Here is a 19548-nt window from a genome sequence, read left to right on the forward strand (position 1 = left end):
AGTAACTTTGTAGTCACCGCACAAGCATACAGTTTTGTCTGCTTTGGGCACTACCACAATCAGGTAGACAATTCACTTTTGTCACTTTTTACTAGCACTCCGTTCCTCTCAGTTTCTCTAGCTCTTCCTCCACCTGATTTTTTAACGCATAAGGGTCCGGCCTTGTCTTACAATAAAGAGGCTTCGCGTTGGACTTGATGAGGATATGCATGTCATACCCAGTGATGCCTTCATAACTGTCTGAAAACATGCTTGTTCAGCATTGTGTCAAGTCGCTTCTCCGAAGCACCTACACTGAAGATGTTTTTCCAGTCTAGTTTTAACTTTCTCAACCAATCTTTGCCCATTAGGGTTGGCCTGTTGTTGTAGCACGCTACAATAATAGGCAGCTTTACTGACTGACCATTGTGCTGAACTGTACATTCCATTTGTACACAAATCTCTAGGATTTCTCCGGAGTAGGTTTTTAACTCTACAGTACTCTTTGTAAGTGGTAATTTGATTAAACTTACTCTCATATGTGTCCTTACCCATGATATAGTAGTCCGCTGCTGTGTCGATACACATACAGGTAGACTATCCTTTATCCGAAAACCTCGGGACCAGCCGAGTTTCGGATAAAGGAGAATTTCGGATTTCGGAAGGTGGGTCGGCGGGGGTCCGCGGGGGGGTCGGCGGGGGTCCGCGGGGGGGTCGGCGGGGGGTCGTGCGCACGACTTACGCTGACGCTCAGCGTAAGTCAGTCGGGGTCGGCGGGGGTCGGGGCCGGCGGGGTCCGCGGGGGGGTCGGCGGTTGTCGGGGCCGGCAGGGTCCGCGGGGGGGTCGGTGGTTGTCGGGGCTGGCGGGGTCGGCGGTTGTCGGGGCCGGCGGGGTCGGCGGGGGGGTCGTGCGCACGACTTACCCTTTACCCGAACTTCCGAAACCGGAACCCTCTAAAAACCGAAGGTTTTTTCGTTCGTACGCACGACTTACGCTGAACGAAAAAACCTTCGGTTTTTAGAGGGTTTCGGTTTTCGGAAGTCCGGATAAAGGGTAGTCTACCTGTATTAATATATTGCTCGTTGATCAAAAGTTTTGTACGGAAGTCTTTCTCACGACTGCTGGTGTTGCCGCAAGTGGCATAGATATTGTAGATGCCTAGTTCTTCAACATTAGGTGTGTTCACTTCAATATTGTGAATTCCTCCCTTTTGTTGTTGTTGCTTTGCATTGCCACTAGAATGGTTCTTACTTTCTGCTTTCGATCTTGCTCTGCAAGCTGTTGAAATATAGCCTTGCTTCTGGCAGTGAAAACACTTCGCATTTCTGTATTGGCAGGACTGTGGTGAGTGATTTCCATTGCAGCGATAACAATTCACTGAACTGCTCTCACCGACATGCTTTTGACTCAGTCTCACAACTTTAGGTTTGGCGGTGGCTTTGTGACTGTAGACCTCAGCTGCACTAGACACTTGAATTGGACGGAGCTCCCTAGCATTCTTAGATGCCATCTCCATAGATAGGGCAATTTTGCATGCTACGTCACATGTTAGGTTCGGAGTGTTCAGTAACTTGGACTGTGTGCGCTCATCCACCAGTCCTCACAGAAACTTATCTCGCAACGCATGATCCAAAAATGTACCGAAGTTACAATGCAAAGACAGGTTCTTAAGAGCTACAATGTACTCACTGATGGTTTCACTTTGTTTTTGGTTTCTGGTACCAAACTTATATATTCTATGCTATTGCTAATGGCTTTGGGTTGAAATGGTCCTCGAGTTTCTCGACAGTGTCTTACATAGAAACATAGAAGATAGGAGCAGGAGTAGGCCATTCGGCCCTTCGAGCCTGCTCCGCCATTCAATGAGATCATGGTTGATCATCCAAATTCAGTACCCTGTCCTTGCCTTCTCCCCATATCCCTTGATCCCTTTAGCCTCAAGAAATATATCCAACTCTTTCTTGAATATATTTAATGAACTGGCCTCCACCGCCCTCTGTGGCAGAGAATTCCATAGGTTCACCACTCTCTGGGTGAAGAAATTCCTCCTCATTTCAGTCTTAAATGGCTTACCCCTTATCCTTAGACTATGACCCCTGGTTCTGAACTCCCCGGCCATCAGAAACATCCTTTCTGCATCTAGTCTGTCCAGACCTGACAGAATTTTATAGGTTTCGATGAGATCCCCTCTCAATCTTCTAAACTCCAGTGAGTATAAGCCCAATTGACACAATCTCTCCTCGTACGTCATTCCTGCCATCCCAGGTATCAGCCTGGTGAATCTTCGCTGCACTCCCTCCATGGCAAGAACGTCCTTCCTCAGGTAAGGTGACCAAAACTGCACACAATACTCAAGGTGCGTCTCACCAAGGCCCTGTACAACTGCAGCAAGACATCCTTGTTCTTGTACTCGAACCCTCTTGCTACGAAGGCCAACATACCATTTGTCTTCTTTACCGCCTGCTGCACCTGCATGCTTACCTTCAGCGACTGGTGCACAAGAACACCCAGGTCTCTTTGCACTTCCCCTTCTCCCAATCTATTGCCATTCAAATAATAATCTGCCTTCCTGTTTTTGCCACCAAAGTGGATAACCTCACATTTATCCACATTATAGTGCATTTGCCATGTTTCTGCCCAATCACCCAACCTGTCCAAATTGTACTGGAGTTTCATGACATCCTCCTCACAGCATACCCTCCCACCCAGCTTTGTGTCATCTGCAAATTTGGAGATATTACATCCAATTCCCTCGTCCAGATCATTAATATATATTGTGAACAGCTGGGGTCCTAGGACCGATCCTTGTGGTACCCCACTAGTCACTGCCTGCCACTCGGAAAATGACCCGTTTATTCCAACTCTTTGCTTTCTGTCCGCCAACCAGTTCTCTATCCAAGTCAATACCTTGCCCCCAATCCCATGTGCCTTAATTTTGCACGCTAATCTCTTATGCGGGACCTTATTGAAAGCCTTCTGAAAGTCCAAATACACCACATCCACTGGTTCTCCCTTATCTATTTTACCAGTTACATCCTCAAAAAATTCCAGTAGATTAGTCAAGCACGATTTACCCTTTGTAAATCCATGTTGACTTTGTCCGATCCTGTCACTGCTTTCCAAGTGCTCTGCTATTACATCTTTTATAATTGACTCTAGCATTTTCCCCACTACCGATGTCAGGCTTACCGGTCTATAATTCCCCACTTTTTCTCTGCCACCTTTTTTGAATAGTGGGGTAACATTAGCTACCCTCCAATCCATGGGTACTGTTCCAGAGTCTATCGAGTTCTGGAAGATGACCAGCAATGCATCTACTATTTCTAGGGCCACTTCCTTAAGTACCCTGGGATGTAGATTATCAGGCCCTGGGGATTTATCGGCCTTCAGTCCCATCAATTTTCCTAACACCATTTCCCTACAAATACTGATTTCTTTCAGTTCCACTCTTTCATCAGACTCTATGTTCCGCGGTATTTCTGGGAGGTTATTTGTGTCCTCCTTTGTGAAGACAGAACCAAAATATGTATTTAGTTGATCTGCCATTTCTTTGCTCCCCATTATAAATTCCCCCGATTCTGACTGCAAGGGACCTACGCTTGACTTCACCAATCTTTTTCTCTTTACATATCTATAAAAGCTTTTACAGTCAGTTTTTATGTTCCCTGAAAGCTTACTCTCATATTCTATTTTCCCTTTCTTAATTAATCCCTTTGTCCTCCTTTGTTGAATCCTAAACTGCTCCCAATCCTCAGGATTATTGCTTTTTCTGGCCAATTTGTATGTCCTCTCCTTGGATCTTATGCTATCCCTAATTTCCCTTGTTAGCCACGGTTCAGTCACCTTTTTTGTTTTATTTTTATGCCAAACTGGGATGAACAACTTCTGTAGTTCATCCATTTGGTCTTTGAATGTTTGCCATTGCCTATCCACCGTCAACCCTTTGAGTGCCATTCCCCAATCAATCCTACCCAACTCGCTCCTCAGACCATCATAGTTTCCTTTATTTAAATTGAGGACCCTAGTTTCTGAGTCAACTACTTCATTCTCCATCTTAATGAAGAATTAAATCATATTATGATCGCTCCGACCCAAGGGGCCTCGTACAACAAGATTGCTAATTAATCCTTTCTCGTTACATAATACCCAGTCTAAGATGGCCTGATCTCTGGTTGGTTCCTCGACATATTGGTCCAGGAAACCATCCCGTAAACACTCCAGGAATTCCTCCTCCACAGTATTGTTACTAATTTGGTTAGCCCAATCTATATGTAGATTAAAGTCACCCATGATGACTGCTGTGCCCTTATTGCACGCTTCTTTAATTTCCTTTTTAATGCCATCCCCAACCTCCGCCTTACTGTTTGGAGGTCTATATACCACTCCCACTAATGTTTTTTTCCCCTTAGTATTTCTCAATTCTACCCATACAGATTCCACCTCATCAGAGCTAATATCCTTCATTACAATTGTGTTAATCCCTTCTTTAACCAGTAATGCTACCCCTCCTCCCTTTCCTTTTTGCCTATCTTTCCTGAATATTGAATACCCCTGGATGTTGAGTTCCCAGTCTTGGCCATCCTTGAGCCACGTTTCCGTAATCCCAACCAAATCATATTCGTTTACCTCTATTTGCGCAGCCAATTCATCCACCTTATTACAAATGCTCCTCGCATTAAGACACAAAGGCCTAGAAATTCACTATGGCTCCGCCAGCTGGCTAATGGCCAAAAGTTAGCGCTGGGCGCGGAGCCATGTGCGACCGTCCGATATTCGCTTTTTGCACCCCAAGTCGGAACCGGCCGCTATTCCAGGGTGTGCCCGCCCCCGCTTGGGGCGCTGAAACTGAATTTCAGCGCTCTAAGCGCCGCTGCGCCACCCGATGCGGTGCGGCAGGCTGCGGTACTGCAGGCCTCCTCCTTCTCTTAAGGTGGAGGTGCCTGCAACGGGGAGATCGCCGCTGGATTGTGCCGGCAAATGAGCCCGGCACCACGGAGAAGTGCCGGACTCGCGGAAAGCAGCCGGCAATGCCGCGGGGGGGGGTGGTGGAGGAGGCCGGGGAAGGAGGTGCGGGCAGGCGGCCGCCGAAAAAGCGGCCGGCCGCACCTCCACCTTTATGCGCCCCACTAAGGCTGCAGTAAGGCCCTGGTCTCCGGATGTTAGTAGCGGCCGCCACGGAGGAGGCGGCGGCAACTGAATATGGGGGTCGGGCCAGCATCGGGGCGGAAACGGGGCACTGCGCACACCGATGACGTCATCGGTGCCGGCGCAGCGCTACCGGCTACCGCCGCCATTACCGCCGAGCTCAATATCAGCGCAACCTCCTATACTGGCGCAGAAACCCTCTTTAGGCGGTAACTGGGCGCAAAGCTTGCAGCGCCTTACTGAATTTCTAGGCCAAAGCCTTCAGGCTTGTTTTTTTAATGCTCTTAGACCTATTAGAATTATTATTTACTGTGGCCACGTTTGATTTAAACCGTTGATTTCTCTGACTGCCACTTTTGTTTTTCTCCTTCCTATCTTTTGCTTTTATCTTTGTTTCTCTTTCCTCTGTCTCCCTGCTCAGGTTCCCAACCCCCTTCCATTTTAGTTTAAACCCTCCCCCTTCAAATGACACATCCTTTGCTTTCCCCGGCGCGAGTAGGTTTTCCGTAGACATTTGGCCCAATCGCCGTTAGAAAAATTGCTTTTTTACGTTCACAAATTTACTTTATTTTGAGCTTGAACATTCTCATCTGCACCTTCGGCCTCAATAATGTTATTGGCCTTAAAAAAATCTCCATCTGCTCAATGTAAGAACTGAATGGTCCGCGATCTCGGTCATACATGCTGAGGCTTCCGACGAATCCCATAGGCGTGGCCATGATTATCCCGATCCCGTTGAACAGTGACTCAGCACGCTACCTGTGTACCTGTGAGAATCAACGCCATTGTTGCTGTGTATACATACACGTGAAGGCGAAGCACAGACAATTCTGCATCAACATTAACAGTGAAACATCCCAGAAAATTCAGTTTAGGTATCACAAATTCACCTTAAACTTTTCCACTTGACGGTTGAACTCTGTGGCCTTCCATTATCCCTAAAAATGGCTTTGGAATCCCATTCTCGTCGCCAATAATGTAATATATGTGGGTCGCACAAATGAAGAACAGAGACACGATGAGTTGCGAGTAAAAGTGCTTGTTTACTAGGACAGAGCGAACTGAGCATGCTCATACTAAACCATGTGGCCATGTGATAATACATTACAGTGGTCAACCTTGAGGAGCTGGTGGTTGGGGGTGTCAAATCAAGTGATGGCGTTTTTTCTTTGTCTTCTTCTTCTTCTTTCCACCCTCTTCTCTCCCTCCTCTACTTCTCTCCCTCTTCTTCGCCAACCACTGGCTGGGCAGGCTGCATTTCTTGGGTGCGTGAAATGAGGTAGGCACAAGGGTGGATTTGTGGTGAGGGGAGGGCGGGGTAGCAAGCGGTGCATGTCAGAAGGAGGATAACGTATGAAGATACCAGCATCTTGTATCATTTTTGTCTCGCCGCTGGTGAAGGGCTCAGCCATGCCCCTGCCAAGAATGGCTTGCACCGTCTCCTCCAAGGGGGTGAGGTCAGGCTAGGAATCGAAGCTGTGCCTCATGATCCTGTACGAATTGTTGGTAGTTGAGTGATTGCGTGGGGGGAGCAGCATCGTGCATTGAGCGGTGTGTGGGGCTAGTGATTCAGTTGGTAAGAGACAGCTTTTGAAGATGCATTCACTGACCTTGGGCCAATGGTCTAAGTTCATGAAGCTTCTTTGGGCACTGGTGCCAGGTGGTGGGGGTGACACTGCTGGCAGTGACGGCCTTGGTGATGTCCCACATCATTCTTTCTGTAGGGCTTCTTGGCCCCTGTGGGTAGAGGACCTCTCTTGCAGTGTTCACCCCCTGCACAAAGCTGAAGTGCTACGTGCGAGACCCCGGGTGCCTCTTCCTTGGCTTGCTGAGCCATTTGTGTTAGTGCTGAGGCATTTTTCCCATTTTTTGAGGTTTAGAAGGCTTTAAGAGCTGAAGACTCCCATTTGGGACGTGTTTTTAACGTTAACATAGGACTTTTAAAAAGGTAGTAAGGGCTGAAAACTGCATTTTTTCACTTCATTTTAATTTATAGCTCTTTGAATTGCCCACAATTCCTTGTGAACTTCACAGCCTCGCTCCCAGAGGCTGTTAGAAGCTGGAACGCCACTTCAGGCGGGTAGAGGACCTCTCTTGCAGTGTTCACTTCGACTTCCAGGCCTGCACTAACGGCACCAGGAGGATATTGCACAGTAAGTTAGCGCTGGGCTAAAACTCTTCAGCCCCCAGTGCAAATTTTTCTCGGGTTTCGCTGCATCCATTTTCAGTGGCCGTTAACCCGAGTTCTGATGGCGGCCATGAATTTCTAGGCCAAAATCTACAATGAAGTTAGATTAATTTTATCTTGCCAACAGGATCCAGGTATTCTTGTATAAAGTGTTTCTGGTGGTAGTTCAAGTTATATTTGTGTCTCATTGGCTGAATATACCTCAGCAATAATAAGTGTAAGTGAATGAGCAGCGTGAATAATAGCAAAGACTGTAGACCTGTGGTTTACAGATGGCATATTGGCTCCTCTACCTATGTATGAAACCATCATTGCTAAAAATAACAGCTAACTATCTTCAGCAGTATGAATTAGCTTGTGTGGTGAAATGTTCAATTACAGCTGTGGGCTGCTACAGACATTATTTGACAATATTGTATCTTTTTAATCTGGTACAGTGCTGGTGATGTGAAATGTAATGTCACTACTTTATGTGCATCCGTGTTATTAAGGTTAAAAGTTCAGATTTATCCTGTAGTAAATATTCGTCTAAATATTTGAAATAACTTGCAGTCTGTTCAGCAAAATATTCCTCTCTAAATTGCACCCACTGTGAATCTTATAAACACAAATCAAAAAACTAAGTCACAACATCTGATTACTTCAGATGACTTAACTGTGCATCTTTTATTTTAGCAGTAAGAATTATGGGCCTTTTAAGTAAGTTATTCTTTTAAATTATCTTACTGTGCAGAACTGGACCTGTAGTTGAAGATTACAACGGCTTGGGTGTGACTTGCCCGCATTGACATACTGGAGACAAATTATATATAACTAGCTGGGGGGGCCCGGCGTTGACAGGGCTTTTTTGGGCCGCGCAGTTTACGGCTGGGCGCTGCCGCTCCCGTGCTCTGTGTCACTCTTTCCCTCCCTGACCCTCTCTCTGTCCCTCCCCCTCGCTCTCCCTGCCCCCTCTCTCTCTCCCACCCCGCTCTCCCTGCCCCTCTCTCTCCCTGCCCCTGTCTGTCCCCTCTCTCTCTCTCTCTCCCTCTCCCCCTCTCCTCTCCCTCTCCCCCTCTCCTCTCCCTCACTCCCCCTCTTTTGGCACCCGGGGAAGGGCTTTGAAAATTGAGCCCGGCCGCGGTGGCCATGCGGGGCCTAACGCTTCAGGCCTGGCCGGGCTCTCGGGCCGAGACAGACCCCAGCTGAGCTCCCGGTGCTGCCAGCCGCCGTGCCGCGGGTCGCACGGTTTACGCCCGGCCGCTGACGCTCCCCCGCCCGCTCTGTGTCTTGGACCGAGCGGTTGTGAGGCCCGGCCCAAGTGACTCCAACTCACCTCCTGCTTCCGGAGCCGCAATGTGGGGGTTTGTTTGGATGGTGCTGTCGCTGTGCGGATGAAAAAAATGGCGGTGAAGTTTTGGGAGGCTGCAGGTCAACCATCAGGTCACTGAACTGTAGGATTGGTCAACCATCACGTCAGTCAACGCTATCCCCTGTACGATTGGTCAACCATCACGTCACTCAACGCTAATGAGCGGTAGGATTGGTGAACCGCTAATGAGCGGATTTTTGAACCTTTTTTGTATACTGTCCGAACAATTTTTGTCTGACCAAAAAGTAAATACGCCTATGACACTCCTCTGATCATCAGCTTTCTTTTGATATAACTTTTGAGTGTATAGCGGACAGACAGACAGACGGACAGACAGACGGACAGACAAACCAACCGCTTTATATATATAATATAAAATATATAAGATGTGTCAATGCACCCTCCTTGCCTCCCATTAAAATCGGTGCCAATATTTCAGTGAGTGGGTGGTCAATCTCTGGAGCAGGCTCCCTAGGGAGCTGGTGGAAGCAGCATTCAGATGCAAATTAAATAGATTTCTTTCAGAAATTAACATTTTGGGATACAGTATATGAGTAATTTGAGACATGGGCATGTGATAAGTGTAGCATACTTGGCAGGAACAGGTGACTGTGGACCTATGGTTCCCAAAGCTCCCCCACCACTGGGGTATTTCTCCTGTCATGTCTGGGTCTGTTGTAGTTGTTGTCTGTTGTCCTTGCAGGACTCCAGAGGCAATGGTGCATGAGCATGAGGAGAAGCCAATTTATTAGTAATCATTTGCTAACCACATTGACAACTCTTTGTGGTAGGAATTTATTTTAGTGTCTCTAGAAATAAATGCCCAGACTTTGAGAATAATTAAAGATAATTTTGGTTTACACCATTTGTCTTGTCTTAACATCATTTTCTGCTCTTTTTTGCTTATACTGTATAACAATAGTCACTCAGTTCAAAGATTCAAGGCATTTCTGACTCTGTATATAGGTGGTAAGGTGAAGAAAAAAAGACTTGCATTTATATAGTGCCTTTCACGACCACCAGATGTCCCAAAGTGCTTTACAGCCAGTGAAGTACTTTTTGAAGTGTAGCCACTGTTGTAATGTAGGAATAAGGTGCTATATAAAGCTTGTCTTCCTTTTCGTACTTGTGTGAAGTGAAATAGTTAATTTCCATAAATCAGCCGAGCCGAATCCATTGGTTATGGTTGGAAATTGAAATAAGCACAACCAACTGCTGATCTGATATCTTGATTCTCTGTCTGCCAAGTTTTCTAGCGTAGCCTCATCATCATGGACAATATGGTGGAAAATGGGGTGGATTTTTTTTTCCTCCAGAATTTAAATTCTGCCTGACCTGCCTTTCTGCTTGTAACCTAGAAAATAATCCTAAAGTTGAGTTAAAATAATGAGGGTCAAATTTGGAATAGATAGGGATTCTGCAATGCCCTTTACTGAACCTTTCTAATTGGGTCTTGTTGAGAGGTTTTCCCTTAAGAATACTTTGAGCGTTCAGACTGTGGAGCTTCGATTTCTCTTCTCATGGCAAGTTTAAGCTACTGTAAAGAAATTGACCATATCAGTAACAAGTCCATCCAGTACAAAAAATAGCAGCCTTGAAAACTCTCTAAGGTTTCACAGTTCAGTAATAAGAAATACTTGTAATTTCCTGAATATGCTAACTTCTTGCAGCATTGTTTACAGATGATATTAGTAAACGTGATGTTGTACTCTTGTGCTATTACATAACTTATATACACAGGATACAGAGATTCTCTTGTGATATTTCATAACTTATTTTCACAGGGTTGCAGAAGTTCCATTTTGTGCTGAAAATAGTACATGCGTGTTCTTTTCATGTCAAACTATGCATTCAAACTGCAAATGAAACTTAAGTACATGTTTTTAGCAGTCTTGAAACTTGGGTCTTGCATCCCCATTTTTTTTAACTTTGACAGTGCAGGCTTTAATCCATTCCTTGTATGGCTGCCAGATTGATCACTCTTCAATGGCTGGTCAGAAGCATAAAGCAGATGAGTTAACATAAGAAATAGGAGCAGGAGTAGGCCATATGGCCCCTCGAGCCTTCGCCGCCATTCAGTGAGATCATGGCTGATCTTCTACCTCAACTTCACTTTCCCACCCTATCCCCATATACCCTTAGTGCCCAAAAATCTAGCAATCTCAGTCTTGAATATACTCCACTACTGAGCATACACAGTCCTCTGGGGTAGAGATTTCCAAACCCTCTGAATAAAGAAGTTTTGCCTCATCTCAGTTCTACATGGCCAACCCCTTATCCTGAGATTATGACCCCTAGTTCTAGACTCTCCAGCCAGGAGAAACAGCTTCTCAACATCTGCCCTGTCAAGCCATCTACAAATTTTGTACATTTCAGTAAGATCACCTCTCATTCTTCTAAACTCCAGAAAATATAAGCCCATTATACTCATCTCTCCTCATAGGACAATCCTCTCATCCCAGGAATCAATCTAGTGAACCTTTGTTGTACCCCCTCTAAGGCAAGTATATCCTTCCTTGGGTAAGGGGACCAAAACCATACACAGTAATCCAGGTGTTGTCTCACCAAAGCCCTATATAATTGCAGTGAGACTTCCTTACTCTTATACTCCAACCCCCTTGCAATAAAGGTTAACGTATCATTTGTCTTCCTAATTGCTTGTTGTATCTGCATATTATGTTACTCTTACTTTCTAGTTGATGTGATTCCAGGACACAGAATCCTGATTAAAACAGTATTAGCTTCAAGAGGTCTTTTTGAAAATGCATTGTGCTAAAACATTAACTGGTCTCCTCACTAATTGTGCTTGTAGGTACAGTACAAGTTAGGGTCAAGTGAATTACGATTAAGCCCTGAAATCTGAAGTAGTCCATGGAAAGTGTTTTAAAAAATGCGAAATTGGGTTTTGTTTGCACTTTATAGGCATATAGAACGTCACACAGAATTATATATAAAAAATAAATATGCATTCTAACTTGTTTTATGGTAGAATATGGACAATAGCCGTTAATGTCATAAACTAAACAATATTAAAAGTTACAAAGCCACCTAGTTAAGTAAATTCCTGTATTTTGTTTCCTAGTTTGTGGAGACATTCATGGTCAGTTCTTTGACCTGATGAAGCTCTTTGAAGTAGGTGGGTCACCAGCCACTACTCGCTACCTCTTTCTGGGAGACTATGTGGACAGGGGCTACTTCAGTATTGAGGCAAGTACTCTATGTGTATAGAAAGCATTGAATAGCGTGGCATTTATGTTACACACACACACACACACACACACACACACACACACACAGCTACTTCAAAAGTGAATATGTTCCCTTTATAGAATTTGATGTCATATAGTAAAATGTATAGCTCTAAAATTGTTTCAAGTACATTTACTGATATCAAAAAAGTATGGCCTAATTTATCTTCAGATCATTAATCTGTGTGAGTTATATTTTTAGATGAAGCAACACCATTCTGTCCTATCTTTGCTATTATTAATGTGTTTAAACCCAAAGATGTATTAGTGTTTTTGCACCAAAATAAAAGTTACGTGGTAACACAGTCACAGCTTCAGTCAGTAGAAGACCTATGGTCAAACTAGCCCACCTTTCCAAAGTATTCTCATGGTGCATTCCTAATAATCCTGAATTTCATGTGTTCTCAAGAATCTGTCTATTTACTTCTTGAAACCCATTATTGTTCTACCATCCATGATGGTAATCTGTTCCATATACTTGCCACACTTTTAGTGAAAAATGTTCTTCCTGCATTTCCTATTTACTTTTGTTGTCCTTAATTTATAAGTATAACCCCTTGTGCTTAAATTCTGTACGTGGCAGAGAAGCTTACTTGGGTTTAATTTGCCCAAACTTTTCATAATTTTAAACACCTCTATCATATCCACTATCAAGTATTTTCTGCCTTGGGTCTTTCTGGCTGCTGCTCTCCAATGCTAGGAGGTCAGCCTTTGCTGGGGGTGCTTCTAGATCATGTTAATGGTTCGGGATAGGACATTTCCTCCCCTCTAGAGACACATTAGAACATAACCTAAATAGGAGCAGGAGTAGGAGCAGGTTCTTTGAGCTTGCTCCACCATTCAGTAAGATCATGGCTGATCTTCTGCCTCAACTCCACCGTCCTGCACTACCCCCATATCTCTTGATTCCCTTAATATCCGAAAAATTATCGATCTCTGTCTTGTATTTACTCAATGACTGAGCATTCACAGATCTCTGGAGTAGAGAATTCCAAAGATTCACAACCCTTTGAGTGAATAAATTTCTCCTCATCTCAGCCCTAAATGGCCGATCCCTTATTCTGAGACTGTGACTCCTAGTTCTCGACTACGCAGCCAGGGGAAACATCCTCCCAACATCAGTATAGTAGTTATGATACTGGAAGAATAAGCCAAGAGGTCATGAGGGGAGCTTTTACTTCATGACGCACTAGGAGCGGGTGAGTCCGGTAGTACGCGGGACAGCTTCCCCACCCGGAAGTCAGCCTGATTGACAAGCTTGGATTCCAGTTGGGCGGTGAACGTTCCAGATGAGGCCACAAGACCAGGTAGGTCCGATTTCCCCGACCCCAGGGGGAGGTCCGATCCAAAGGGGGGGTCCAATCCCCTACCCCAGTATGAGGGGGGTGGGTCCGATACCTGACTCCGGGGAGAGGAACCGAATCCCTGATCCTGGGGGGATGGCCAGGGGGCGGGGGGTTTGATCCCGGATCCGGGGCGGGGGGGTCCGATCCTGGGGGATCTGATCCCTGACCCTGGGGGTGCTCTGATCGCTAATCCAGGTGGGTGGGTCCGATCCCCGATCCAGGGGGTCCAATCCTGGGGTGTGATGTGTTTGTATGGGGGAGGGGTCTGATGGTAGGGGAGCTTGGGGAGCCAGGAGGAAACCCGTCCGGCCACAGTTAAACTGGCAAAGCAGGATAAATCCGAGGCTTTCAGCCTCATTAGCATATTTAATTTGCCAACCCGCCTCCTGGGTGCGGATTAGCTGCTCGCCCTTTGTCCTGCCTCAGTAAAACCCGGAAGTTGGCGGGTTGGAGCCGGCTTCCCGACGTGCTTCTGTTTTTTGCCCATTTAACCCCCCCACCCATATCCATTCCCACCTGTTAAAATCCCCCCCTATGAGCTCTAATCCACCATGGCAAGTTTTGAAATTACATTTAATAAACCTAGTAATTTGTGGGATGGCAGCAGAAAAAATGGCGAAGAAACCTGCCAGAATATCATAAAAATATAAAGCTGGCATCGGTAAAAGTGACACCTGAAGCTGTCAGATTGTCATAAAAACTCAAATGCTTCACTTGTGTCCTTCAGAGAATGAAGCCTGCCACCCGACCTGGTTTAGAATACATGTGACTGCAGTCCCACACTATATGGTTGACTCTTAATGGCCCCTGAAGTGACCTGGCAAGCCACTTAGTTTTAAATAATCACGACGAAGTTCCGTAATAAGAAAAAAATTGGATTGACAAGACTTAAGCAATCTGAGCCCAGTTGAAGCTGCAAAGCTTCCTCACTAACATATGGTGCCCAAGTTGGTAAAGATGTCTCACAGACCAATTAAACAACAACCTGGCACAGTCATACTAACAGAATTATATCTATCAACCGACATCCCACGCTACACAATCACATCCCTAGGTGTGCCCTGTCACATGGACAGTGTAGACGCACCAGTTGGCTAGGCTTGGCCCCGGGAGTTCTTAACCTTAACTTTGAATCTTATGAAGTCTCTTGACTTCATGTTAAACAAGGTCAAGGAAACCTCCTGCTGATCACCACCGACTACCTCTCCTCAACTGATGAATTAATATTCCTCTGTGTGGAAAACTACTTGGCAGAAGCACTGAGGAAAGCAAGGACACAGAATGTGCACTGGGTGGGACCTACAATGTTCACCATCAAGTGGCTTAATAGGTCCACCACTGGTCAAATCCTGAAGGACATAGCTGCCATACTGGGTCTGCATTAGATAGTAAATGAACCAATACAATAGAGTAACCTACTTAACCTCCGACTCACAAACATATCTGTTGCAGACAGATCTGTCCACAACAGCACTGGTTTGACTGCATAGTCCTTGTGGAGATAAAGTTTTGTTTCCACAATGAGGATGCCCTCTATCGTGTGGTGTGAAGTTACTGTTGTACTATGTGGGACATTTAAAGACAGATCCAGCAGTTCAAAATTGGAGCTGCTGACTCTGTCCATGAGGACCATCAGCAATAGCGGAGCTGTATACTACCACAATCTGTACTCGTGTGGCCCGGCACATCTCTCACTCCTCCACCACCATCAAACCAGGAGAACAACCATAGTTCAATGAGGTGTTTGCCATGAGCAACACTAGGCATACCACAGAATGAGGTGCCAACCTAGTGAAGCTTGAGCACAGGATACCTACATACTAAGTAGCAAAAACAGCATGCAATTTACAGAGCTAGGTGGTCCCACTCAGAGCAAAGATCTATAGTCCTACCTCAAAAATGGTGGTGGACAACTAAAAGAAGGAAAAGGCTCCATGAACATCCCCATCCTCAACCACAATGGATCTCAGCACATGAGTGCAAAAGAACATCTCGGGGGTTCAACACTGACCAGAAGCTTAACTGGACCAGCCGTATCAACAACATAGGTATTAGGCCAGGACAGAAGCTGGGTTCTGTGCTTTGAGTAGCTCACCCACTGATCCTTTAAAACCTCTCCACCATCTACAGGGCTCAAGTCAGAATTGTGATGCAATACTCACCTGGATGGCTGCAGCTGCAACAACATTCAAGAAACATAACACAATCCAGGATAAAGCAGTCCACTTGATCAGTGCCCCTGACCCTGGAATTAATATTCTCCTTCTCCACCACTGACACACTGTGGCTGCAGTATACATGATCTTATAAGATATACTGCATCAACTAACCAATGTAACTTGAATAGCGCATCTCTCCCTACAACCCCTACCACCAAGAAGGATAAGAGCAGCAATGGGAACACCATCATCTCTAAGTTCTCCAAATTACACAGGACCCTGACTTAGAACATAAGAAATAGGAGCAGGAGTAGGCAATTTGGCCCTTCGAGCCTGCTCCGCCATTCAGTAAGATCATGGCTGATATTCTACCTCATCGCCACTTTCTTGAACTATCCCCATATCCCTTGATTCCCTTAATATTCAAAAATCTATTGATCTCTGTCTTGAATATACTCAATGACTAAGCCTCCACAGCCCTCTGGGTTAGAGAATTCCAAAGATTCACCAGCCTCTGGGTAAAGAAATTTCTCCTCACCTTAGTCCTAAATGGCCAACCCCTTATTCTGATACTGTGACCCCTGGTTCTAGACTCCCCAGCCAAGGGGAAACATCCTCCCTGCATCTACCCTCTCAAGCCCTGTAAGAATTTTGTATGTTTCAATGAGACCACCTCTCATTCTTCTAAACTCTAGAGAATATAGGTCTAGTCCACTCAATCTCTCCTCATAGGACAATCCCCCCATCCCAGGAACCAGTCTGGTGAACCTTTGTTGCACTCCCTCTATGGCAAGTATATCCTTCCTTAGGTAAGGAGACCAAAACTGTACACAATACTCCAGGTGTGGTCTCACCAATAACCTATATAATTGCAGTAAGACATCTTTACTCTTATACTCAAATCTCTTGTAATAAAGGCCAACATACCATTTGCTTTCCTAATTGCTTGCTGTACCTGCATGTTAACTTTCAGTGATTTGTGTACAAGGGCAACCAGGTCCCTCTGAACACCAACATTTCCCAATCTCTCATATTTAAAAAATACTCTGCTTTTCTTTTTTTCCTACCAAAGTGGATAACTTCACGTTTCTCCACATTATATTCCATTTGCCATGTTCTTGCCCACTCGCTTAGCCTGTCTATATCCCCTTGAAGCCTCCTTGCATCCTCCTCACAATTTACATACCCACCCAGCTTTGTATCATCAGCAAACTTGGATATATTACGATAGCAAAATACTGCAGATGCTGGAAATCCGAAATAACAACAGAAAATGCTGGAAAAACTCAGCAGGCCAGGCAACATCCGTGGCGAGAAATTAGAGTCGACGTTTCAGGTCTAACCCTTTTTCAAAACTGGAAAGGAAATGAAATAGATCGAAAGGCAGGGCTGGGAGAGAACAAAAGAAGTGGCGAGACATTAAGAGGTATTCAAAACGAGACGAGATGGTGATAGGACTAGTGGAGACAAAAGACGGTTCAGATTAGGTGTGAAATGTTCTGGCAGAATGAGAGACAGCTGCCATGTGGGAGAGAGAAAAAATGGAAAGGGGGGGGAAGGGAAAAACCAAAACAAAGGGGTGGATAAAAAATATAAGTAAAAATGTAATAGGGGCCGAGGTTATGATCTGAAATTGTTGAACTCGATATTGAGTCCGGAAGGCTGTAAAGTGCCTAATCGGAAGATGAGGTGCTGTTCCTCGAGTTTACATTGAGCTTCCATGGAACAATGCAAGAGGCCAAGGATGGTGAGGTCCGAGTGGGAATGGAGCAGTGAATTAAAATGACAGGCGACCGGAAGCTCGGGGTCACCCTTACGGACTGAACGGAGGTGTTCCGCAAAGCGGTCACCCAATCTGCGTCTGGTCTCCCCAATGTAGAGGAGACCGCATCGTGAGCAGCGAATACAGTATACTAGAGTGCAAGAAGTACAAGTAAATCGCTGTTTCACCTGGAAGGGGTGTTTGGGGCCCTGGACAGTGGGAAGGGGGGAGGTATAGGGGCAGGTGTTACATCTTCTGCGCTTGCACGGGAAGGTGCCAGGAGAAGGGGAAGGGGTGCTGGGGGTGATAGAGGAGTGGACTAGGGAGTCTCGGAGGGAGCGGTCCCTACGGAATGCTGAAAGGGGAGGGGAGGGGAAGATGCGTTTGGTGGTGGGATTACTTTGGAGGTAACAGAAATGGCGGAGGATGATCCATTGAATGTGGAGGCTGGTGGGGTGAAAGATGAGGACAAGGGGAACCCTATCGTGGTTCCGGGAGAGAGGGGCAGGGTTGAGGGCAGAAGTGCGGGAGATAGAACAGACACGGTCGAGGGCCGCCTCAACCACGGTAGAGGGGAATCCTCGGTTGAGGAAAAAGGAAGACATATTGGAAGCACTGGTGTGGAAGGTGGCATCGTCGGAGCAGATGCGGCGGAGACGGAGAAACTGGGAGAATGGAATAGAGTCCTTACAGGAGGTGGGGTGGGAGGAAGTGTAGTCCAGGTAGCTGTGGGAGTCAGTGGGCTTGTAGTGAATATTGGTCAATAACCTATCCCCAGAGATGGAGATGGAGAAGTCGAGGAAGGGAAGGGAAGAGTCAGAGATGGACCATGTGAAGGTGAGGGAAGGGTGGAAATTAAATTGTCTAGCTCAGGGCGAGAGCAGGAAACGGCACCGATACAGTCATCAATGTATTGGAAAAAGAGGTGAGGGAGGGGACCTGAGTAGGACTGGAACAAAGAGTGTTCCACATATCCCACGAAAAGGCAGGCATAGCTAGGACCCATGCAGGTACCCATAGCAACACCATTGATTTGGAGGAAATGAGTGGAGTTAAAGGAGAAGTTGTTCAATGTGAGAACAAGTTCAGCCAGGCGGAGGAGGGTAGTGGTGGATGGGGACTGGTCGGGCCTCTGTTCAAGGAAGAAGCGGAGCACCCTCAGGCCATCCTGGTGGGGGATGGAGGTGTCGAGGGATTGTACGTCCATGGTGAAAAGGAAGCGGTTGGGGCCAGGAAACTGGAAACTGTTAAAGTGGCGGAGGGTGTCCGAAGAGTCGCGGATGTAGGTGGGAAGAGACTGGACAAGGGGAGAAAAGATAGAGTTGAGATAGGAAGAGATAAGTTCTGTGGGGCAAGAACAGGCTGAAACGATGGGTCGACTAGGGCAGTCCTGTTTGTGGATCTTGGGAAGGAGGTAGAAGCGGGCTGTGCGGGGTTGGGGAACTATGAGGTTGGTGGCCGCGGGGGGAAGATCTCCAGAGGAGATGAGGTCAGTGACAGCCTTGGAAACGGTGGTTTGATGTTCGGTAGTGGGGTCATGGTCCAGGCGGAGGTAGGAGGAGGTGTCGGAGAGTTGCCGTTCAGCTTCTGCTAGGTAGATGTCAGTTCGCCAAACAACAACAGCACCACCCTTGTCAGCAGGTTTAATGACAATGCCAGGGTTGGATCTAAGAGAATGGAGTGCTGCAAGTTCAGAGGGAGGTAGGTTGGAGTGAGTGAGGGGAGCAGAGAAATGAAGACGGCCGATGTCACGGCAGCAGTTAGCGATGAAAAGAGCTAGAGAGGGTAAGAGGCCAGGGGGAGGGGTCCAGGTAGAACGGGAATTCTGAAAGCGGGAGAAAGGGTCAGTCGTGCGGGGAGAAGACTCCTGGCCAGAGAAGTGGGCACGGAGATGAAGGCGGCGGAAAAAGAGCTCAACATCGTGCCGAGCTCGAAATTCATTGAGGTGGGGGCGTAAGGGGATGAAGCTCAGGCCTTTGCTGAGGACTGATCGTTCGGGGTCAGAGAGGGGAAGGTCAGAGGGGATAGTGATATATTATATTTGATCCCCTCATCCAAATCATTGATGTAGATTGTGAATAGCTGAGGCCCAAGCACTGATCCTTGTGGTACCCGACTAGTTACAGCCTGCCAACGCGAAAATGACCCGTTTATTCCTGCTCTCTGTTTTCTGTCCATTAACCAATACACAGTCCATGCTAGTATATTACCACCAATCCCATGAGCCCTAATTTTGTTTAATAACCTCTTGTGTGGCACCTTATCGAATGCCTTCTTTAAATCCAAATGCATCACATCCACTGGTTTCCCCTCATCTATTCTGCTAGTTACAACCTCAAAATACTCTTAACAGATTTGTCAAACATGAT

At 46.2% G+C, this 19548-nt stretch overlaps 1 protein-coding gene across 1 annotated transcript in view; it reads left to right on the forward strand.

Moving 5' to 3' along the window:
* Window positions 1-19548, forward strand: part of LOC147113862 (protein phosphatase 3 catalytic subunit alpha-like) — a 663284-nt gene that overhangs the window by 413447 nt on the left and 230289 nt on the right. Inside the window, exon 5 of the mRNA XM_085995237.1 lies at window positions 11747-11871. Coding sequence (XP_085851363.1) covers window positions 11747-11871 — 125 coding nt within the window. The remainder of the gene's footprint in view (window positions 1-11746; window positions 11872-19548) is intronic.

The sequence above is a fragment of the Somniosus microcephalus genome, chromosome 8, assembly GCF_052327205.1.
Source record: "Somniosus microcephalus isolate GS21.2 chromosome 8, FLI_Smic_1.0, whole genome shotgun sequence".
Classification (NCBI taxonomy): Eukaryota; Metazoa; Chordata; class Chondrichthyes; order Squaliformes; family Somniosidae; genus Somniosus; species Somniosus microcephalus.